Raw genomic sequence first — 24,375 nt, 5'->3', positions numbered from 1 at the left:
CCGGAGGATGCAGGCTCAGCAGAAGTTGTGGCCACGGTTTATAAACCCCAGACTTTATACCCAGTGCCAGGGAAAGCAGGGCCGGAGTCAGCCATACTGAGGTCCGAAATGATGTCATGTTTAAGAGGCCCCCACCTCATTGTCCCCGAAAATGTGCATGAGTCCAACTGAAAGGAGAATGGAAATAGAAACAAAAAAACTGTATATTTGCATCTAGGCCGGTACATAAGTGAGGCTGTAACTAAAAATGAGTCTTTTTTTTTATTTAGAGGCCCCTCATAATCAGAGGCCGTAAACCAGCGGTGGGGAAACTTTTTCTGGGAGGGGGGGTCCCTGGCCCACAGAAAAATCAGTCGGAAGCAGCACACAAATGTGAAGCAAGAAAAAAAAAGCAACTTTCACTCATGTGGCCCCCAATTGAGGGTAGAAAGACACTCCCCACATTCCCCCCCCCCCACACACACCTGTGCCTGGAGAGGGGGCAGGTGAATAGGTATTGTATGCCCCAGTCCTGCAGTGGGGAAAGGGGTGAGGCTGGAGCACCAACACAGGTGGGGGGGAGCTTTGAGCCTCGAGGGCCAGATCCAAGCAAGCTGGGAGCCACATCCCCTGGGCCTTAGGTTCCCCATCTCTTAAGCCAGTATTATTCAATTTTTTTTTATAAAGTAGCCCTTTAAAAATATTATAAGGACCCCCAGTACCTACAGTTTTCAGACACACACATTTTTTTTCTACCATTGCAACACATTTGTTTAAACAACTTAATCGTAGCCGGGCAGGCAATGAAAAGTTTGGGTGTAAAAAGTACAAAAATAATCAAGCCCTGTAAAACTTACAACAAAAATTCCGTTTTCTGCAAATTTCAGACGTACCCCCCAGACTTCTCTCGAGTACCCTTAAGGGTACTCGTACCACTGATTGAGAAACACTGTCTTAAGTTACAGCGTATTTAGCTTGTGCATAAACCCAGCACTGGCTTAAAGCCAGACCCCTTGCCCCATCTATGCTGCCTCCCCCCAGCAGAGTGAGGGTCAGGAGCAGAGCTGTGTTTCCAGCTGGGGGGAACGATATGGGATGGGGGGGTCAAGGCTGGGGACACAATTGAGGCTGTGGGAAAGAGGCCAGCTCGGACCCCGGGAGCAGGACCAGGAGTGGAACCCTAGGAGCAAGGCTGGCAGCTGAGACCTCGCATGGGGCCAGCAGCTGGAACCCCACATAAAGGGCCAGAAGCACAGCTCCAGGTGCAGGGCTGGGAGCCAGGACCCCACATTTGGGGCTGGGAGAAAAGAGCTTGCATAAAACCACAGCACCCCCGCATCCTGAGATCCTGCCCCTATGCACAATCCAGACCTTGGAGCATTTTCCTGGATTCACACAGCTCCTTCCATGAAAGTCTGATCCGACCTCCCCTTCACAGAAACACAGAACGGCTGCCATATGAAGAGAGATTAAAAAGCCTTGGACTTTTCAGCTTAGAGAAGAGGAGGCTAAGGGGGGAGGATATGACAGAGGTCTATAAAATGATGACCAGTATGGAGAAAATAAATGAGGAAAAGTTATTTACTTGTTCCCATAACATAAGAACTAGAGGTCACCAAATGAAATGAATAGGCAGCAGATTTAAAACAAAGAAAAGGAAGTTTTTCTTCACCCAGTGCTCAGTCAACCTGTGGAACTCCTTGCCAGAGGATCTTGTGAAGACCTGGCCTTTAACAGGGCTAAAAAAAAAGCTAGATAAATTCATGGAGAATAGATGCATCAGTGGCTATTAGCCAGGGTGGATAGGAATGGTGTCCCTAGCCTTTTTGTTAGAAGCTGGGAATGTGTGACAGAGAAGGGATCACTTGATGATTCCCTGTTCTGTTCATTTCCTCTGGGGCACCTGGCATTGGCCACTGTCGGGGGACAGCATACTGGGCTGGATGGAGCCTTGGTCTGTCCCAGTCTGGCCGTTCTTATGAGCTGAGCTTTGAACAAGGATTCCTGGAAAGGTCTTTGTGCATGTTCTTTAGTGGTAGTACTACATCCTTTTTCATCAGTGCGTAGGTCAGAGTTAGAGCCTTGGATGAGTCAAACAAGACCCCAGGAGTCTGGGCAGAGTGTGGGGGTCTATTGAGAGAGCATTTGATTGGGCCTCAGCAGACCAAAATTGCAGCCCCAGCTGCATGGGAGACCTTTCCTGCCTCAGTTTCCCCACAGCTCAAACGGCCATGGGGTTAATGACCTCCTTGGGCAAGGGCCGTGAGATGACTGGCTGCAAAGTGCTACGTAAGCGCTGGATGTTACCAGGAAATTGCACCTGTTCCCTGAAGTTTCAAAAGCCCCATTCTCCTGGGGTGTAACTCCTTGACAGCTGGTGGGACTACACCTGGAATGCCCCTAACCCTGAGGGAAACCCCTTCTGGCAGATCAGAATGGAAGCTGCGTGCTTTGCCTGGGCCACTGCTGCTTGGAAGCACAAAAGGGTTGAGGGCCCATTGGAACAGGCAATCAAACTTTCCACTGGCCCTCCCAGCTGTGGGGTCCTGTCAGTTAAAGGGGGCAAGGACTTGACATAGGCAGGGAGACCTGTCCACCATGTGTGGGGATCATGGCTCAGGCCTAAACCTCCTCTTGGTGCTGCAGGTGCAAATGCCAGATCAAGGGCAGACTGACAACTCTGTGCTTCCTTCTACCCCACAAGAGAGCACCCCTACTGTTGGGCTGTGTCAGGCTTAACTAAGGGGTACGGCGTGAGCAGACCCTGCTTCTATTGACTTATAGGCTTGCTTTGATCCCTCCTTTCCTGCTTGCTCAGGGTTGATACGCAAACAGCTGTACCAAGGATGTCACTTTTAATGGATGCTCTGTGTGTTAACAATGCTGCCTTACTTCCCCCTTCTCCACTCCCATTGGCTCTGAAATCTACAATCAGGGTCACATCTCCTTTCCCCCTTGTATCTTGCTGATGTCAAGAGCTTTGTGATGCGAGAACCGCCCCAAAAGCTGTAAACAGGGGCAGGTTTAATTATTTTCATCACATGGATATGATTATACATGATAAGGGTGTTCTCGTTCTTAAATTAGGGTTTGCAGGGTGATGTAATTGAGTTGCATATTTACATACCAATGATGATACAAAAGTGTGCCCAGGATCAGTTTGTGATTCACTTGGATCCTAAGTTTTGAGGGTGGCCAAGGCAGAAGGAGTATCTCCAATAAAGGAGCCTGCTACCCCATCCACTTCAGGGTCACCTGCTCTTCTCTGTGTTTACACCTAGACTATGTTCTTCTTTCAAAAGGAGATATGCAAATTCAGTGCTAATTTGCATATCTTTTTTCGAAAGCTTTTTTTTTCGAAAACGAAAGCTGTTTAGATGAAAGTCTTTTGAAAAAAACCCCACCCCTTTTTCGAAAGAACCCTGCACACTTCGTTTTTTGAGGAAGGGTTCTTTCGAAAAAGGGATGGGTGTTTGTTTGTTTTTTAAAGAACCGCATCTAATCTGCTTTCTTTTTCAAAAAATACGCTTTCAAAAAAGCAATCGGAAGAAGATATGCAAATTAGCACTGAATTTGCATATCTCCTTTTGGAAGAAGAATGTAGTCTAGATGTACCCTTAATCTACACTGCACGATTATTTCGGAGTCAGCTATTCCAGAAGAAATATTCCAAAATAGCTTGTTCTGAAATAGCACGTCTACACTACAGGGAAGCCTGGAAATTAGTAGGAGGCAGGCTCCCCGAATGTGGATGCGCTACCTTGATTTAGAGCCCCAGGAGACACTGGAGAGTAATTACTGTGAATGGCACTGGAGAGGAGCTGTTTCGAAATAACAGCAGTAGAGCATCCACACCAGTGGTCCCCAACACGGTGTCCGCAGGCGCCATGGTGCCCGCCGGGGCATTTATGTGCGCCCGCCGAAACATCTGGGCTGGCCCTGCCCCCAGCGTGTGGCACATGCATGGTGTCGGCCCCGGGCACGTGGCGCATGGGTACCCCTTGCCCCGGGCGTGCGGCACATGCGCGATGCTGGCCCCAGGTGCAGGGCATGTGGGTGGTCTCTGCTCTGGGCTCGCGGCGCATGCGTGGCCCCACTCCCGGAAGCGTGGCATGTGAGTGGTCCCGCCCCCAAACGCCCGGCACGTAAGCAGCCCCGGCTCCAGGTGCCCGGCAGCCACAATAGGTTGGGGACCACTGATCCACACGACTGTATTTCCGAAATAGCTATATCAGAAGAGGCATTATTCCTCGTGGAATGAGGTTTACAAACACCGCAATAAGCCACCCGCTATTTCAAAATGATTTCAAAATAATGGGCTTGCTGTGTAGACGCTTGCATAGTTATTTATTCCGAAATAACACTGCTGTGTAGATTTACCCTAACACATACTAAGGAAAATCTCCATGCTGTTGGGTAACCAGAGAATAGGCTTAGTTCAGGGGAAACAAAGAACAATGAACAAATTTCACTGAAGGTAGAAAATGGAATTGGTCAAGAAATGTATTTTTTTGTTTGCTCCACACACACACTTTGATTAATTTTGACACAATGAACAAAACAGGGGAGAGGGAGGTTGCCTCCTGCATTATTAGTGCAGAATGCTGACCAGAAAAATCACAAGGCTGCAAAACAGTTCAATTCAAAAAATGCAAACAGGCAAAACTAAATTGACTTATGGCCAACATTGTTGAAAACTGAAGAACTTTCAATGTGTGGTGAGATTTTTGAGTGACAGACAAAAAAAATTATACCTTGGCTAGGAAAGTAAGCTGCCGTTTTCTGGAAAACAAAAACTTTAGTAACAACTTCGAACAAAACAAATAATTTTGTAGCAACTTGTAGATGGTATCATGAGTTTTCATGGGCACAACCCACTTCTTCAGGCTGTGCCCACTAAAGCTCATGATACCAACTACATGTTTGGTTTGTCTCTAAGGTGCTGTAAGACTATTTGTTGTTTTTGAAGTTTTTCCTCTTACAGACTAACTTGGCTCCCCCTCGGAAGCTTTGGAACACTCAAAAAACTTTAGTGTAGTCAAAAATCCAATTTTCCATTAAAAAGAAGTTTGGATGCAAATTTTTGGGCAACCCAACTAACAATCATCTAAAAAATATTGTGCTTCTCCTTAAAAACTAACAAAAGAAATAACACAGCCCTGGTACAGACTGAGGCTTCATTGCAATTTCTCATGTAGGCCAAATAAACAGGCATGGCTGACTAAGGACTGCAATTTTTAAGTTGATGCAACGTATTTGCATCTAGTTTACTTCTAGGATCCAGATCTCAATGGGGCAATGCCTCGTCTGGAAGGAACAGTTTCATTTCTCTAGCCCAGCTAGTTTTTCCTGTCCCTACTGCCACGTCTCTCCTGGGACTTGGGAGATTTGTATCAGTTCTAGGGCAGGGACCAATTGTCTTTGGAAAGATGGGAAAGGCAAAATCAGAATCTCCCTCATTTGGAGCCGGATGCGTCTTTCCCTGTGTCTTAGGGTCAGTGGTTTTCATCCTACGGGTCACACCCAGTGCTGGGTCATGGAATGTCAGGGGCTGTGTTTGCCCTGCTGTGGGGAGAGCCAGATGACCAGTGTGGGTGCTTAGGCAGGTTCCTTTCTGGGGTACAGCATGGTCCCACAGTGTCAGGACAGGCAGGAAGCCTAACTTAGCACCCCCACTGCATTGCTGACCAGAAGCAGTCAGAGGTAAACCTTCAACTCACCCTGCTCCCCAATCCCCTGACTAGCCCTTAGCCCCTTCCCCCAACCCAGAGCCCCTTCCTGTTCCCCATACTCCTCATCTCCAGCCCTGCCACGGAGCCTGTCCTCTAATCCAAAGATATTATTTTGTTGGGTCATGGGCATCAATCATTTTCTTCAACAGGGTCACAAGAAAAAAAATGTAAACCCACTGTCTTAGTGAACCCACAGGAACCAGTGTTCCTTGTAAGCTGAGCACTAGGATAGCCACCCAGGAGAGAATCAAATGCCACCCAGTTGATTAGCAGAGCTCCCACAGTGTTTCAATGGGTGGTGCACATCTTCATGTGCCTTAGTGCACACAACAAAAGTTATTCCAGGTGTGAATGGAAAAAATTAAAGGAAATCTTGCCAGGGACTAGAACTGGATGAAATTTTTTTTAAAAGGCTGCACTAAAAAAGACATTTCCCAGTTATTTGCATTTCTAGGCAGTGTAGACACAGCCAGTCTACACTGGCATGAATTTCCGGAAATGCTTAAAACGGAATACTATTCCGTTTTCAGTTTTTCCGGAAAAGGAGCATCTACATTGGCAGGCTGCTTTTCCAGAAAAGCCCTTTTTCCGGAAAAGCGTCTGTGGCCAGTGTAGACACGCTTTTCCGGAAAAGAACCCCGATCGCCATTTTCGCGATCGGGGCTTTTTTCCAGAAAAGACTACTGGGCTGTCTATACTGGCCCTTTTCCAGAACAGTGTTCCGGAATAAGGACTTATGCCCGAGCGGGAGCAGAATAGTTTTTCCGGAATAGCGGCTGATTTTGTACAGTAGAGCGTCGTTGCTTTTCCGGAAATTCAAGGGCCAGTGTAAACAGCTCGCAGCTAATTCCGGAAAAGCGGCTGATTTTCCAGAATAAGTGGCCCAGTGTAGACACAGCCAAAGTGTTTGAAAAGACCTGTGTGTATAATTTTTTTCTCTCACAGAAACTTTACTGAAAATAATTGAGATCCAATAAAGAGTGTGAGCAGTAAATTCTGCAAAATCAGGGATATTTCTGTCAAACACAGAAAAGAGAGTGAAGGGACTTACACATAGAACAATATGACATGAGACCTTTTAAATCAAATTTCCCCCACGAGATGCACACTGGGTATGTTTTATTCTTTTGTATCACAAGAGTTTCCCATTCACTCACTTCACTCTTGTTTCATGCCCCTATTATTTCTGGTGCATGCCCTCCCTGCCTGTTGGCTCTTTTCCCTAATTGCTTAAGAAAGCCACAGGACATAAATCCTGCCTTTATCCTGTATTTTTCGTGTACGTTAGCCTTTCTATCATACATTGGGGTGGTCAGTGAAAAGGGGAAAAAGTCCGGATTGGGACTTTCAAGCATCTGCAGTATTTGGATTTGCTTTGGATTAAAAATAAATATGGAAACCAGCCAAACAGAGCCCCAACGTGTTAACCTCTTAATAAAAACACATCAGGAAAAGACCCTCTGCCTCTCAACAAACATTTAGAGACAAGTTTAGACAGCAAATCGATGACAAAGAAGCACAAGGTAACTGAAAGAGTTTTCATGCTGCCTGGCTCACTGGCTCATGTTTATGATGATGGGGTTTATTAATGTGGTTACAGCTATTCTCTTAAAAGTATATTGACATTTTTGAATCCTAACTGGGCTTTTTTGGGTTTTAGCCAAAAAGAGTTGAAAAATCAAACATCTAAAAACTAAAATATAGAAAGTGAAAAATGTCAATGTGGAAATACTATTGTGGTACCAGATGGAGCAGCCCAGAGCGAGACTGGTTGTTTGGGTGTGGGGTGGGGGGAATTTTTGAATTAGGTGGGTCTCTCATCCCTCAGCTGGAGTCCCTGACCCGGCACCTCATTGCCCCTGCAGCTAGAAGTTCCGCAGGTCTCTGATCCATTAGCTTCACATTTGAGAGACCTGATGGAAAACTAGCTTAGCTGGAGACTGCCCCCTCTAGTCTTTGTGTCTCCTCTGCTGGATCTGATTGGAAACTTACCATATTGTCACCAGATCACTTTTTCTCCCCTATATACCTGTTTGCATTTTGCCTCTCAGACAATCCCCTAGGCAAGTGCTTACGTTTGCTCCACCCAGAAGCCCCGAAATCTCTTTTGTGGAGAACTTTCCTCCCAGAGAGTGAAACAGATAACACTCATTTGTCATGCATGCCCAGTGAATCATTATCAGGCCGAGTGACCTACATCTTCACAGTGAGACTGATCTTTTCTAGCTATATGATTGTATATTGTCAATTTTTTTAAAGGAAGAATGCTACATTTAAATTGTTCTATTGTTTAAATTAAAACTAGCACCAGTGAAGGTCTGATGTCAAGTCAAAAATCTGGGAAAGTGAGGGGGAAAGTATCCAGAAAAGACAGAAAATAAAAAGGGATTTGAAACCTGGACGCCTACAGTTAAATTCCTAAGTACATAAGTAAACTCCAAAAACAAGTTCTAAGTTATCAGCAGAACCTATTAATTCATGTCAGTAGTAGCTGCTGGGCGGTTATTGTGATTTTTAGATCAGAACACTTCCAGGCACCTAGGAATAGATTTAGAAACCAAGTTCAGTCTCATAGACAGTGTTTCTCAACCAGTGGTATGAGCAGGGTCAGCCCGAGCCATTTGTGCACCCCTGGCCCCGGGAGCGCAGCACCGCCCCCGGGAGTGCAACACATGCACAGCCCCGCCCCCAGATGTGTGGCGTCCCCCGCCCCCAGGCTCCCAGCACATGTGCGGCCCCGCCCTGGGCGCACTTTTTACACCCAAAATTTTAATCACCCACCTGGCTACAATTAAGTTGTTTAAACAAATGTATTGCAACGGTAGAAAAAAATTTATGTGTCTGAAAACTGTAGGTACTGGGGGTATTTATAATTTTTTTAAAGGGGTATTTTATTTAAAAAGAAAAAGGTTGAGAAACACTGAATTAGACTAACTGATTCCCCCCCCCCCCCCGCCCCAACAAGTTAAGTGTTTAATAAACGATAGCAGTGACTGAAATAAAAAAAAATCCATTCTTTCATCCCTACGAAAGAAGTGGTGTGGATCTTTTGTACACATGGCAAGTGCTGCAGATCAAAATATAGATGAGATTACCTGTCAAAGTGAAACTTGTGTACCCAGAGGCAAAAAATCAGTGATCAGAATTGCACTGAAATGTCTCTTGTTGCATCTATGATTCAAATGGGAAAAGTGAAAGTACAATGATTTTTAAAACCTGGGAAGGTAAGCTAACTTCTAACCCACTGGCCATGGAATGGAAATGTTAATAGCAAGTATTCTAACTTTCACAAATCTTTGGGATCCTAAAGGATCAAACTGCTTTGTTAAGGGTGGGATAATCTAAGAAGAAAGAAGACAACTTTTGAGAGGACACTAGATTCTAGAATTTATGCTCCTTTCTCAGTGGTGAATGGTGAATAAAAGGAACCCTCATGCAGAAGAGAAACTTGAATTCTCTCCATTTTCTCAGATGGCACTTTGCCACTGTTTGAAAGAAACTGCATGAATAAGTGGTAGTGTGGAGGAGTGTTTCCCCTACTTGCATTGCTCCTCAATTCTCCAAAAATGACTCCCTCTGTTATGAAAAGCCGTCCTAGAGTGAAAAGTATAATGCTATGGCCTGTGGGGTTGCCAGTTCCAAACAGATCTTAGACAAAAGTCTGTCAGTAGGATAGGGTACAAAAACACACCAAATTTTACAGGTGGGGGGGGCAGGAAACGGTCACTGCTGTTCGATTGGTTTCCCATCTGAGCCAATGAAAAGGTGAATAATGGGATCCTTGGTTTGCATAAAAGTAACAGAGGCGTTCCATATTCGAATGGCGGGAGGAGGCCTAGAAAAGGGGCGGGGAGGGGAGAAAAACTCAGTCTTCATTCAGGTCGGACACCAGTCTATATAAAGAAGAACTCCAGCGTTATCTGCGCTAATCGCGGCGAGAGAAGAGGGTCGGTCGAGATGTCTACGCGGGTGCCGAAGAAAGGTGGCAAGAAGCTGATTGGCGAGGGCGCGAAGAAAGTGGATAAAAAGCGTAAGAAGAGCCGCAAGGAGTCTTACTCCATTTACGTCTACAAGGTGCTGAAGCAGGTGCATCCAGACACGGGCATTTCTTCTAAGGCCATGAGCATCATGAATTCTTTCGTGAGCGATCTCTTCGAGCGCATTGCTGCCGAGGCGTCACGCTTGGCTTTGTACAACAAGCGATCGACCATCAGTTCGCGAGAAATCCAGACCGCCGTGCGCCTGCTGCTGCCCGGGGAGTTGGCCAAGCACGCGGTGTCGGAAGGCACAAAGGCTGTCACCAAATACACCAGCTCGAAGTAAAATGCAAAGAGGAGAGGCAATGTCGTCAACTACACTGAAACCAAAGGCCCTTTTAAGGGCCACCCACTTGTCCTTAAAAGAACTGCTCATTATGGTTGGTTAGCATCTTAATGAGCAATTTAAATGCTCATGTTTATTTTCCGGCCTGAACAACATGGGAAGAAGCCCTTAGACTTATTATTAAACGTAAATAAAAATCCACAAACAGGCAGGTTTGCTTATAAAAGGCGCTTATAGCCTATATGTTAATTTGTACACAAAATGCAGTGATGCCTTTAATACTAAAATAACAGGAATTCAAGCACAGCTGGGGCGGGGATAAAAACACTTGGTTAGTCGTTTGTGAATAGTGTAGACTTATGACAAGGTGTTAAACGAGCAAAAGTAAGACTTGGAGACCAAAGAATCCTCCGTTTTTCAAAACCTGGCATTACGGGGAAGCCAGCAGCCCCAAGGTTCTAAGAAAGCAAACGCAAAATCCTAAATTAAAGGGGAGGAAGGAATAACATGTAAACTAAGCTACTTTTTGTCTTTCCAAATAATCTAAAGTATCCGGATTCTTATCTCTCGCAAACCCTTCCGGGCTTTGGGGTGGTAAATAAAACTCGCTGATAGAATGTGTTTTTCTAAATAAACGAGGCCCGTTTTCACGCTGTAAAAAAATACCTTCAGCAAACCAGGAGCTGTTGCTCGTCTGTGGGGCTAGCGGGGGAGCCCGGGCGTAAACACAGTGCTCAGGCAGCTACCTGCTTGTAAATCCATGTTTAAGGAGCAGACAACTCGGAAATTACAAGGAAGCGCGGTACAAGATCCCCTTATTGCCTTTCCAGCAGCGAGCCTGCGTGAAAACCGCCGCTAACAGAAATATACAGAGCGGCTGGTGGCTCTTGCTGGCGACTAGTATCTAATGGGAAAAGGGGCTGCATTGTGAAAATCTCTTTCCAGACCCGTGTGGAATTTGATTTTAAATTAGAGTTTCCACAGGTCCGGACACAACCCTTATTTTTCTTGTCACTTGTTTACTTCTGATTTTTCACACTTGTTCCCTTCACGGAGAAAGCCTCGTTATATTTAAAAATCTGATGGAGTATGGGGGGGGGGGGGGGGAGAGAAGACCTAAAAGCCTTGTTCTGGTTTGCTAGAGCACCGGCTATTTTTCGTTGAAATCCAGGGGAGGCTTGCTAGATCAGAAGGCAGTATTTGGGCCTCAACAATGCACAGGAAACATCAGGGCCATTATGCTTAAAGCTCTTCTGGGAATGGTTTAAGGTGGCTCTTAAAAGAGCCGTTTTGTTGTGTCGTTGCGGCGAATTAACAGACGTGTTAAGTTTTCCGCTTGGAGCAGCGAGCAGAGGAGGCCGCGGTTTTCCCCGCTCCTTTGCCTTCGGCCACGCTCCTCATTTTCCCGGGGTCCTTTTTTGGCCCCACGTGTAGGTTTTTCTTCTTGACCTTTCTAGCGTCTGGGTTGGCAGGCGGCTTGGTATCCACCTGTCTCTTTTGCTTCGGCGGCTTCTTGGTCTTGGGCAGCTGCAGAGCGAGCTGCGTTTTGCCGATCGCTGGGTCCTTGCAGAGCTTGTAGGAGCCGGGAGCCCCGGTCACTCCGGGCACCTTGCACAGGATGTTGTTGGTGACAAGCTTCTTGAGCGCCGCTTTAATGCGGCTTTTGTTCCTCTGGACGTCGACCCCCGTCGCGACCAGCTCCTTCTCGATGTCCGCCAGGGAGAAGCCCTTGCGGTTCTTGGAGAAGTCCACGCTCCACAGGATGAGCTGGGCGAAAGCCGGCCGCTGTCTTCGGGGCGGCTTCTTTTTTCTCTTTTTCTTTTGGCTGGCTGGGGCTGCAGATGCCGCGGGAGCCGCGCCCGGTTGCGCTGCATTCATCGCAACGCAAAGGGGGCGCAGTTTCTCCGGACGCCAGCAATTCCCGCTTCTTTTTCTTTAGAAGCCAATTGGCTCTTCACTGCCAGGCGCTTCAAGCGGAGCCGCTCTCGCCCCCTTACGCCACCCACTGGAAGCCAGAGCTGCTGCACGCTGCTAATATAGCCTAGACCCCGACGCAACCGAATCAACCTCCCGGCCCTCCTGCCTCTGCATCTCTGACCCTGGTTCTCCTCGAAAAGTTGTGTCTGCAACACCGAAATCCCAAGAGCCACCCGAGGCCTCCCGTTATTCCACTGCAGCCAGGCATCTTGATCCGAGCCGGAAGGATCTAGCCTTGATCCTAAAGAATGACTAATCTCTTGCTTGGGAGGAAGGTGAAGGAGGAAGAAGGAAAAAAAAAATCAGAGCTTTGCGCACACCTTCATTTCTGCGCTCAGACTGGACCAGTATTTGATTTTCTTCTGTCCACGAATGTTACATTTCCCCGCCTTATCTCTAAGGGAAAGAGAACGGAAATGAATTAACAAGTAAATCGATTTATGAAGGAATTCAATAGATGATTTGGTGCGGGGAGGAATTGTTTCTAAACGGAGCGGGTGAATTTATCCCCATGATTATCAGGGATCCAACCCCATGTTCTAGAGGTCCCTAAACTCTGGATGCCAGATGCTGGGACTAGAGGACAAGCGATAGATCACAAGGCAAGTGCCTTGTTCTGTTCATGCCTGCTGAAACACCGGGCACAGGCCTTTTCAGCTGTTTGTGTTGACAGTAGAGCGTAAATAGAGCAAAAGAAAGAAAAGAGGCTCTCTCATTGGTTTATTTAGAATCCTCATTCTCACTGGGTCAGCGGAGCTGTACTCCTATCAGCCAATCAGGATGGAGGAATTGCTCAGCTCTAGGGTTATAGTAAAAACACTGAAATATTCTATTTTGTTGAGATAAAAAAAGAATATAGAAGGTATTTTATGGCTGGTTGGGAGGAAAGGAAATTGCATAGGTAAAGTCTTGTTCATTTTGGGTGGAGCTATACGTTTTCTGTGGTTAGGCTGTATAAGCTGCTACCTGAAGAGTTGCAGAAACTTTGCCTGTTGATAATTTGGTTTGTTGTACTGAAATATCTGAGGACTAAGAACTTTTTATGGGGAGAGGAGTCCTGGGGAGCCTGAGAAGAGCCAAACTGTGCTGTGCCATCTATGGCTCTAGAAAGACTGAAGACCTGAACAAGCTGTTGAGAGGTTTTCCTCTTGTGGGGTCTTGCACTGAGTACTAAGGCAGTGTTTTATGTGAGAAAGCACCACCTAGCAACAATAATTACTAATGCCAAATATAATATCAGAGGCTACTATTGGTAGAAGGAATCAGGAACGCAGAAGTCTCCTGCTTGCTATGCAGGGTGCGGGAAGAAAGGAGGGTGCTGATGTCACGGTGCCCCTCCCCCTACCCTATGCCCCAACTACACAGAGTGGCAGGGATGGAGAGAGTTTGCTGATTGCTTTTGGGAGTGGTGCAGGGCCAGGGTGAGCCTGCCTTAGCCCCCTGCACCACCACCCAGTAGCTACCTAAGCCGTACCCAGCTGAAGCCTGCATTCCGAACCCTGGCCCCAGTCCTGAACCCCTCCTGCCCCCCAAACTGCTGCCCTAGCCCTGAGTCCCCCTGCACCCAACATTCCCCCCCCTTGCACCTCAACTTCCTGCCCCAGGCTCAGCTCAGAGCCCCTCCCACACTCCAAACCCTTTAGCCCAAGACCAGAGCCTGCATCCCCCACAACCCAGCCCTTTGCCCCGCCCCCCCAGCCTGATCGAAGTGAGTGAGGATGGGGAAGGATGAAGTAAGGGGACGGGGACGCAACTGCGTTTGGGTTTGAGGTAGATCAGGGATCGCACTTCAATTAAAAAAGGTGATCTCGTGCTTAAAAAGGCGGGAGACCCCTGCTTTGGTGCTTTCAAACGCCGCGACTTTACCAGGGCCCCAGGCCTAAAGGGGATGTCTCCCTATGGACCTGCGGCCCAAACCGATCGTTCCCAAAACAAAGGAGGCCTGATAAACGGATGCAACCGTTTCGAATCCTGCACCTTGTAGAGCCCAACCGCGTAAAATCGATTCCGCTTTGCTTTGTAGTGCTGCTGCTTCCGAGAGCGGGAAGCTAACTTTTTTCCCCGCCCTTTTTAGTGTCGTTAAAACACCCTAAACAATAAAGAAACAAGCCACGAGTGTTTGTTTATGTTTGTGGAGGGTGTGCGTGGTGAAAAGCAGCTGTCCCCACCTTCCCCGCCCCCAGCAACTATCCAATCCTTCACTGCTTCCTCCAGCCAGCACACGCTGAGGTCCCAGCAGTTTGTCTTCTCATTGGTTTATTTAACACCCCTCCCCCGGATCCTCTTCCTTCTTCCCTCCCTCCCAGCGGGTTTTCTCCGATTACCCAACCCCGCTGTCAAAAAAAAAATCAGAGTGGAAATCAGATACATCTCACGTTTTTATAGCGATCGAAATTTTAACATCGCAATGACAAAGCTGCGACGTGTCTAGCGTAACGGGAGAGCAATGATAAAATACTACTTATACTGCTGATAAGGGAGCTCAAATTTTATTCCGAGTCCCACTCACGATCTGTGTCCATCCTTTCAGCGAAAAATAGGGAGTTTTCACTAATCCACAACACACGCACCAAAGACACTCCCCCACCCCCAAAGCATTGCGCAGTTAAGGCCGTAAGGATTTCTTGCTTATCAAACATCCTTAAATAAATAAAATCGTTCTCTTCTATAAAACCTGTGCGTGACTCTTCAAACAATTTAGTGCCCCTGAGGTAGGGCGATCCTTGCTCTCCTCTCTGAGCACAAGGTATTAGCAGGTCTTTTCACAACTTTAAAAGTTTTACTTCTGGGCTATTGTTTAGCGGTTTTCTTAGCCACCATTAGATTCATGGAGAAAAAGTGATTTTACCCACAAAAGCTTATGTTCAAATTAATCTATTAGTCTTCAAGGTGCCACAGGACTGCTCCTTGTTTGTACTCGAGACCAACAGCTAACTATACTAAGGCACCAGCTCCAATACCAGCACCAAATAGCCCTTACTGCACAATTTCCGTACCCTCTCCGCAACCACACCCAAGAATAATAGGAGAGTGTTAGTCGGTACATTCCCACAAGTAAGCCTCTCAGAACAACATAGGGCCTCGATATAGGAAAATTGAAGAACAAGTCTACGAGTTATCCTTTTATAGCCTTGGACTAGAAGCATTCTCCACTCTTGATTGGCTAGTCGGAGACACCTTCCCCCCCCCCGGAACCAATGGGAGCGAGGGTCCCTAAGAGTACCACTGAGAGACCCTAGTTCTTTCATCCTTGTTTAGCACTGACACGCTCCACATAAGGAAGTCATGTAACGGGAAAGGTGGCTCTGAAAACTCAGTGACCAGAAAAGGAAGGCATATTTTTTACACTCAGCTAGGGACAATTCTGTCACTCATTCAGCACATCCACGTGCAGTTCATATTTATGTAGTTTAGCCATTAATTAACTTTGTTGCCATTCTAATCGTTAACTCCAATTAACTCCAATGTAACAAGTCCAAGTGCTAGAGTTTAAATTAGGTTGTTCACCCCCATTTCCCTTCCAGTTTTGCAATCAGTAATATCACAGCCTGTATTTTCTTCCTCTTAAAACAATTCCTAAATCTTGCAAGAGAGAACGTCACTGAGTGAGATGGTCCTTTGGGTATTTACAGACAAATGTTGTTTAGCTAAATAGCGGGAGCTGATAGAAAATGGAAGGGAGTATTTAAAAGGGGCTACCAACCCAGATCAGAGAAATGCATTTGTAAAGGATGTCATATAGATTATTTCAATTTTGGTGACGCTCAATGGATCGGGTGAAAAAATGCTCCTTTCATTCTTCCTGCCATTAAAACACCCCCTGCAAAAATACGTTCTTAGAAGAAGTTTAGGAGAGACACCTGAGACTTTTAAAAATTAGCAACAAATGTAATAAATTATTATTTAATTACTAACCATATGAACAATCAATCATGCAACTAACAAGAGTTACCAACCTAAAAAGTATAGAAATAGTACTTCCTCCTTCCTTTATTCAAACAAAACCGCAAATTATCAAAATGGCAGCAACAACAAAAACTAGTTCTTGATGAAAGATTTGCTGAGGGCCTTGCTAGTCATTTAAAAACTGCTAATGCCTCATCCTCTCCTATACAAGAATATAAACCAATAGAAAGATCTTTTATTCCAATAGGAATGACGTAGTTTGATTCCACTGTCTTCCCAAGCAACTAGAGAATGTGGATGTGTTTTTAAACTTTTTAAATAAGATAGTACCAGAAAAAATAAGTTAAATACTTTGCTCCTTGACTCTGCCTCGCACCCTCAGCCTGTCCCAGTAAAATCCAGAGGGGGCAGCTGTAGGGAGTATCGTTTTAATTTTACAACAAACACGAATTCTCTTGGGAACAGAGGAGCCAAATGGGCGGGCGCAGCTCAATTTTGTGACATAAAAGACAGACACTGGTTAATATGTCGGATCACTCCAGCAGAGGAAGCAGCCCGGTGTCCTCGAGCGGGCAGGGCTAAAGAATTGTGCAAATCCGCGCTAGGCCTTGTTCAGGGGCAACACGATTGGGACAGAAGAAACACAGGCCGAGAGGGGAGGCAGCAGGGAATTGATTCGGCTGCGTCGGGCTTTGCTCTCTATCTGGTCCGGATCGGCGGCCGCCCGGCTCAGTGTGAAGGCGGCGGCTCCACGTGAGGATCTCAGGGCCAGCAGCGGGGACTGATTCGCAGGGCCATGCCGGGTTCGCTTCCTCTTCCCGCGACTTCTGCAGCCTCTCGCGTAACTGGAGAGAGTCCCGCGCCCAAGAGAAGGCGGAAACCAACTCTCAGCCAGCTCATCCTCCAGGCGGCTGCTGGTGCCCCCGCCGCCAGCAGGGGCGCCTCCCTAGCCACCATCAAGAAGATGCTGGCGAAGGAAGGGTACGACGTGGGCAAAAACAAGGGCCGCATCAAAACCGTGCTCCGTTACCTACTGAGTAATGGGGCCCTGCTGCGGGTCAGCGGCAGCGGCGCCTCGGGCTCTTTCAGGCTGCAGCGGGGAAGCGGCGCCCCGAAAGCAAAGAAGAAACCAGCCGCGGTTAAGAAGCGCAAGAACTCGGCGAAGAAAAGCACAGAGGCTCCAAAGCCCCATGATGCCCGAGGGAACATCAGCCCGGCTGCTTCAAGAGCCAAGGGGGTTAGCAGGAGTCCGGGCAAACCCAGGGGGACGGTGGCAACACGAAGAAAGCAAATATTAGATGACATTATTAAGGGCACTTTCCTTATGGAGTGAGAACTCAGAGCAGGGGGCGAAAAACAAAACGGTTCTTTTCAGGACCATCTCGCAGGGCTCATGGAAAGAGCGAATCTCTTTGCTTGCTCTCTCGCGTCCTGTTTTGTCAGGCTGCGCTTTCAGAGGTTCAGGAGAGCTAGGTGTTGTGGAGTTGTCAGTGTTCAGTGGTGCAATGAATGAGGAATGCAGTTAAGTATAGGCCACGAATGCCAGCAACAGCATAAATCAGGGAGCTTTTGAAGTAGCTGTGTGGAAGGGGTTTATGGTAATTTTATTGGCTTTGTTTTTTGACTTGGGTGAAGAAGTCAAAAGAGAGCGCGTACGTGCTAACGCTCTTTCAGGGAAAGCTTTGGAGTGGCTCTTAAAAGAGCCTTTGATTTATTTATTTTTTTCCATTCAAATGACTGAATATATTTATTTCTGCCTTTTAGGACTTGCCCTCGGGAGACGTTTCCCACTGCATAAAGCATACAGACGAAGTGGCAGTGTCTCCAGATTCCTCTATCTGTTCCCCAGGCTCTTCTGGTTTCTTGCCTTTTTTCTTCACTTTTTTCCCCTTCTTGATGTTCTCAGCCTCCCGCTTCTTCGGCGACTTGGCTTGGTTCACCAGCTGAGGCGGCAACGTCGTTTCTCCGATGAGTCGGTAGGAGCCCGGGACCTTGAGCAAGATATTCATGGCCACCAGCTTCCGGAGCCCCGCTTTGATGCGGGCTTTGTTCTTCTTGACATTGACCCCCGCTGCCGCCAGCTCTTTCCTGATGACGCCCAGGGAAACCTCCCCGGACTGCTTGGAGAAATCCACGGTCTGGAGAATGTAGTGGGCGAAACCTTCACGGTCTTTTCGAGTTGCCAGCACCTTTTTCCGCTTCGTTCTCTTGCTGGCTGGAGCCTGGGACTGGACAGCCGGCTGATCCGTGTTCATCTGGGTAGATACAAGAGGCGCTGCCGTGTTTTCTGGTTTTGCTGGCTCAGACTGTTTTCTACTTGCGACAGAGCAGCTTGAGTTGCCTCCTGAGCCTCACGCAGCCGCATACCGAAGCTAGATGCTGCAACCAGAGCAGGGGTAATTATACTCCAGTGTCTGACGCAGCCGAATCAACCTCGTTCCATTTCCCCGCCTCTCGAGAGTCCTCAGCATAAAAACCTGCCCTTTTAACTCCAACGAAAACTTCCTAAGCCCTTCACTTTCGCGTGTTATAGTCACGGTGTGTGAGAATGTTTCTTTTACCAGGGTTTGGTGAGGATCAGATAAAATAAAACCATCTCTGGCGAGGAAAATATACAAAACTCTCGGGTTTGCTCCCCAACTAAGAAGAAGCGAAGAAACAACATTCGTGATCTTCCCCTTCAAATTATTGCTAAAATGTCACCGGCTATGTCTCTAGAATAAGGTTAAGAAAAGGGTTTACCCATTATGGGATTCTAATTCCCTAACTAATACTGTAAAGAGGAGGAAGCATTGGTTCTGTTTTTGCTTGGCTTCCCTAATGAGCTAAAGAAAAAAAATAAATGTTTGGATCCTTAATTTGCATATCAAGGGAACGAGATGTGATGACTAGGTGAAGAAGTGAAGTGTGAGAGCTGTACTAGCTGCAGGTTAGGCGATAGGCGGTTTCAGTCTTCTGTCAGGTCTGATATGGCCTAATAAAGGAGAACTTGGTTCGGCTAGGTGCTATTTCTCCGAAGGGAAACAGATGCAGAGAGAGTTTAGCGCTTGTATGATTAAACAACCTAGGTTTATACTTATTGGTGATGGTGTGAAAAAAGATGTTGAAAGAGTAGGAAGAAGGTTTATTCTGCTGAAGTAGGCTCATGGGGGTGCAGCCCTGTTTTCACAAGCATCCCTAACTTTATCGCGAATCACCTATTATGACTGTTCATATACAATAAGTTCGGGGGAGTCGGTCCTAAGGAAGTTGAGGCTGTAGTGTGTTTATTGCTTGAGAAAAGGGTTAAGGAGAGTGCATCCGGTGCACTCCGGGTTAACAGGCCACTTCTAAATAAAGTTTGCTGCCTGACTGGCAGAGGGAGAAAGCAATGGATAGCAGATCCTGAAGGGCCACCCACTTTTCCATAAAAAGAGCCGCTATGTAGCGGAATCGGAATTTGTTTAAATTATGAAAGTCAGTACAGATTTGGGGTAAAATGGAAATTTTGGTTGGCGGTTAAGCGTCCTTTCCCTGCAGCCGGCTCCGCTGCTTTTTGGATCGTTCTATGATGTTTTTCTTTCCAGTTCAGCCATATGCACACAGAATCAGTTCTAATTCTAGTTAGTCTGCTTATGTGTTAAATTCGGGGTACAGAAGGAGAAAATGCAGGTTTACTGTAAATATGCAGCCCACTGGGGATTTCCCTTCTAGCAGCAGCCAGTTACTGCTGGGATCTTGTCCTCAGAGAGTGATTTGGTTTGTCCTTTTTAGAGATTTTCCCCTCCATTTCTTCCCTCTCCCTGTAATGCTAGGTGTAAATAATCTTCTTTATATAACTATCCCAGCCTAAAGTATTGTCCTCGATAATTTTGAATCCTATTGGATAATTATTGCGTAAGTCATTGTCCGTTTTAAAGGTATTAATTTTTATTATATGATTATATTGACTGTCACCTTAGTCTTATAATGTGAAACAGCAACTGTAGCACCTGAATTATCAACTTCAAATAAAAAGCTCCTCCATATTCTCATGCTGTGAACTTGACACTTGACTCATCGATAGCTACTGGCCCCTTTTGGAAATTATAGGTTAATACCTTTACCGCAGACGCATAAAACAACCGCGTTCTAAATTATTCACAGATATGTTTCAACAATACATACAATAAAATGTCTTCTGTAAAATCTAAAGTATCATATATATTTTTAGTAAAGGGAGATGCTAAATATATATCTTAAAACAAAATAATGATTTATCAAACACAGGCAACTAATTATTCTTGCTCTGTTACATTTTTTCTGTGTTTGTATTACATAGTTCCTGCAATTTTTGCTCTTCCTACGGAAATTTATTGATGTTTTGACATTTAATTAGATCACGAGAGTAGGATGCAACCTCATGTATATGTATGTGCTTACATTTAACGTCTTTTGTAATGCTCTACTATGACAGAAAACTAGAGATTTATTTTCTTTTGAAATTAGACAAATCCTGTCAGATTCCCCTAGGTGAGCATAGGAAAGCCTACGTGTGTTTCTTGTTTGTTTTTGGAAAGGCACTGCATAAAAAAGAAAGGAGGAAATAATTTCATTTCTTAATGTAGGATACCTCACTCCCCATCAATGCTGTTCCTTCGATATCTTGAGAGCAGGTACAGAAATGAAATTTTAATTTAAGATTAAACCCAAATGTTCTTGACTGTCGGGGGATAAATCGAGGATTTGTGGATTTCTGCCACCGGGCGCTTGTTCGCAGGATCAAAAACATGCAACGAATGAAAACATGTAACAGACCTAGGCTGGGAACGTCCACTTTAATTGAGCAAAAAGCCAATGGGACTTTTAAAATTAGACATAAATGGAGTTGTAGAAACACAGATTGTGAGGCGCTGGGGGAGGCAAGAGGAGGCTGATTGATTCAGTTGCGTCCGCTGCCAAGGCGCTAGGCGCGCGAGCGACGGAATGGTTGAGTCAGTTGCGTCGGGTTCTGCTCTATATAAACTCGGGCAAGGCAGCCAGACAGATCAGTTTGGAGAGCTCCTGGAAGCGGTGGGTGTGGTTGGTTGCGTCGCAGATCTGCAGGAGGCGCCAGCGGCTGGAGGAGGAGGCGGCGAGGTGGAAGTGGCGGCGGTGGCCTGACCAGTCTTTTGCCTGTGAATGCAGCAGGGGAGAAATGCGAAAAATAACCTCGGTTTCCCACGCTTCTACAGAAGTAGCTGCAGCTACTTCTGTGGTGCCCAAGAAGAGAGGGAGGCCGTCTCTTCCAGATCTCATTCTCCGAGCTGTCTGTTTCGCCACAGCCCGTAAAGGCGCCTCTCTGGTTGCCATCAAGAAGGCGCTGTTGACGGACGGCTACGACGTGCAGAAGAACAACGGGCGCCTGAAGGCGGCGCTCAGCAATCTTGTTAGCAAAGGGCTCCTGCAGCGGGTCACGGGCAGCGGCGTCTCGGGGTCCTTCAAGCTCAGCAAGCAGCAGAAGGGAGGCGCCCTGAAAACCACGCAGAAAAAAACGGCCGTCAAAAGACCCAAACCCCAGATCGTGGCCCGGAGGACTCCGAAAAAAATTAACCTGCCGGTAGCTAGAACGGCAAAGGGAAGTAAATTGGCTGTTAAGAGACCTAAAGCGCACAGGGATCCGGCCAAACCCAAGGAGAGACCTGCAGTCCGCGGTAAAGCCGCTGTCAAGAGGCATTAATTTGAACTAACATAAAACTCAAAGGCTCTTTTAAGAGCCGCCCTCAATCTTCATTAAAGGAGCTAAGGTTCCGATGGGAGGGAATGAAAACTGCCTTGAATTTAAGATACAATGGAAGTTTGTAGCGGGGGCAATTTTACTTAGTTTTAGTCTATCCTATTCAAGAGTAGCAAGATAACATAATGTAAACAAATAGCGAACGTTGCTATGGGGCAATTAAAAGTTTATTAACATATCGATTACAAGAACTGTCCCTGGGAAAAAAAATGCTTCATAATATTAAATTTTATATCCACGTTTCTTCACAAGTGCGGGATTCCAAAAAAGAATTGGAGCCCGGGGTTTTCAGTGCTGCCTTTCCTAAGGCACAGTGGTAAAGTGCCGCCCAATGACAGTTCAGGCCACCTTCCCTTGCCCAGTCCTTGTCCTCCCCCACAAACTTTACCAATGTCTTCTCAAATTCGTACCCTTGCCTCTACCACTGAGCGCAAAGCTGTACAGTAGTTCCCGTTTTGTTGGGGGTGGGGAGGGTTGTTTTGGCCCTATAGCGGATTGTGAGGCTTTCACAGTCTTGCCGTTGGAGCGAGGACAAGACAGATTTCTGGGGAGGTGCCACAGCAGCAGCTGGCGCCTAAAACGGTTCGGAAGAGAGTGATCTTGCTGCAAGTGAGATCAGCGGCGATCGATTTAGCACGGTGGAGCTACAGGTGGTTTGCTATTGTCCCTGCTTCCTAAACGCGCCTTTCGAGCGCCTGGTCAGAAAAGTCGCTCAGGATTTCAAGAGCGATCTTCGTTTTCAGAGCTCCGCTGTCCTGGCCCTGTAAATAAACTAATGAATCTTACCCCGTGGGGGTCTTATTGGGAAACAATAGAAATTGGTGTGCTATTCCAGTGAGCGAGGCACCTTCCTCAGGTAGATTTCCAAGCGATCTTCTTTATTCTTACTACAGTAGGAGCTCATGCAGCTGGACCCTATCCCGTGAACACTAGAATTATGATCAAGGCGCTGTGTTCTTGCTAGCACCTGGGAGAGGAACGTGGGAATGAAACAAAAAACTTTTCTGGCTCACAGATCTTCCCTTGTATTAAGGGAACAAAACAACATTCCCCCCCCCCCCCACACGCACACACACACACACACTCCTCACACATTATTTTGGGTGCTCCCTTGTGATTTTCCCAAATCACTGGGGGCGGCTGAGACACCACGTACCAAAAATAAAAATAAAATCCCCGCCCAGCTTTGTAAATAGATCGAAGTTAAATGAAGAGATGATATTAGCAACTATTTCATGGTAGCACGATATCAAACTGAAACCCCAACCAGGAATGATAACCCCACACACCTCGTGAAAGAGTAGGAGCAAAGTCACTTCCCCCCAGTTTGTTTGGTTGGTTGTTTTTTAATGAAGCCATTCCCTATTATCCTTCAGTAGTCGGTACCGTGTGACTGGTTTCCCAAAAAAACCAAGGACAAGGCGGATCGGGGAGACGTTGTATTTACATATCCGGGGAGCGAGGAATGGGTGTTGGCTGTTGAATACGCCAGGGGGCAGTGTTAGCTGAGGACCTGACAAGAAGTCTCAGTCTTCATTCAGGTCGGCTTCACACGAGGTTCAGTTTCGAGCCAGGAGTGTTTGGTTGCCTGCATAGCGAGGTAGTTAATTGGTGGCTTCTGGAGTCCCGTGATCGGGCTCTCAGCTCCCCATCCTCCCACCTCTGAGGTGGAGGAAACGCAGCTGGTGAGGTTGGGTTCCCCCAAGGAGGGTAGTGTGTACGTTAGTTACTGCAAAAACAAAAAAATGGTCCCAAAATGTATAGATCATGAGCTTTCATGGGCAAACCCCACTTCCTGGGATCAACTGGAGTGGAAATAACAGAAACCAAAAGAGAGATGGGTACAGTATAACAGCAGAAATATCTTTGACTTGTGGGAGCTGTGTTAACAAGGCTAATTACATGGTCAGGCTGCCTCCTATTATATGTAGCATTTGATGTGGAAATACAGATGTTAATGGCAGGAGAAATTGGGTTTGTAATGGGCCAGCCAGTTAATGTCTTTGTTTAGGCCCAGGGTACGGTATCAAATCTATAGATCAATTCCAGTTCTGCAGCCTCTCTCTGTAATTGGTTAGTGAAATTCCTTTGTGGAAGGATGGCTACTTTTAAGTCCATGATTGAACATAGGCGGGTTAATGGCTCCTAAAATGTCCCCCCTCCCCTCTAGTTTCAAAGCAAAGGGACCCCTGCAGCCACAAGGTGGGCGGGGCTGCAGGGTGAGCTGAGGACCTGCCTGGTGCTCCCTGCTGCCTCTGCGGGCCAGATCTGGTGGCTTGGCGAACCGGATTTGGCCTGCAGGTCGGATTTTTCCCAGGTCTGCTCTAGCAAGACTGGCTTCCCTTGGGGGGCCCTCTGGGGTCAAAGGCAAGGCCCTTGAGCACAGCCTGGCAATGCCTGTAGGGTGGGCCACTGCCTGGTTCCCCTTTTGTTACATGCAAAGCACAAGGAGAGGCTACATGAGCTGGCACCTGCATTGGAGGGTCCCAGCGGCCCTGTCTGTGGGTGCTTGGTGGCTGCAATTGTTGCAGAAGCTGCTCCATTTCACTTCTCCTCGCAAGGTGCTTAAGGTTCCTAGTTTTCCCTGAGCCAAAGGCAAGGCCCTGCCCCATCCCAGAGCAGACAGGCCCCACCCCCAGAGTGGGGAGCTGTCCCCAGCAGGTAGGGACCGTGAGAACGATTTCAGGGACATGCAGGACAAGACGCTCAATGGGCACCCACAGG

General features: G+C 46.9%; 2 protein-coding genes across 2 annotated transcripts; both read left to right on the top strand.

Annotated features, from left to right (window-relative positions):
* Window positions 1-9,627: 9,627 nt before the first annotated feature.
* Window positions 9,628-10,098, top strand: LOC102444105 (histone H2B 7-like). Its single transcript, XM_025177927.2, has one exon. It carries the CDS (start codon window positions 9,669-9,671, stop codon window positions 10,032-10,034), a length of 366 nt encoding a protein of 121 aa, XP_025033712.1. The 5' UTR covers window positions 9,628-9,668; the 3' UTR covers window positions 10,035-10,098.
* A 10,974-nt stretch (window positions 10,099-21,072) lies between these two features.
* LOC102443376 (histone H1.11R-like) lies at window positions 21,073-21,701 on the top strand. The gene has a single exon (XM_075914128.1). The coding sequence runs from the start codon at window positions 21,073-21,075 to the stop codon at window positions 21,592-21,594; it is 522 nt and encodes a 173-aa protein (XP_075770243.1). The 3' UTR covers window positions 21,595-21,701.
* Window positions 21,702-24,375: the final 2,674 nt, after the last annotated feature.

Source organism: Pelodiscus sinensis, chromosome 32 (assembly GCF_049634645.1).
Source record: "Pelodiscus sinensis isolate JC-2024 chromosome 32, ASM4963464v1, whole genome shotgun sequence".
Lineage (NCBI taxonomy): Eukaryota > Metazoa > Chordata > Testudines > Trionychidae > Pelodiscus > Pelodiscus sinensis.
This window is presented reverse-complemented; position numbering and strand designations above follow the sequence as displayed.

Bases quoted from the DNA above. Each gene is read 5' to 3' on its own strand.
- LOC102443376 (XM_075914128.1), top strand. From the start codon at position 21,073: ATGCGAAAAATAACCTCGGTTTCCCACGCTTCTACAGAAGTAGCTGCA.
- LOC102444105 (XM_025177927.2), top strand. From the start codon at position 9,669: ATGTCTACGCGGGTGCCGAAGAAAGGTGGCAAGAAGCTGATTGGCGAG.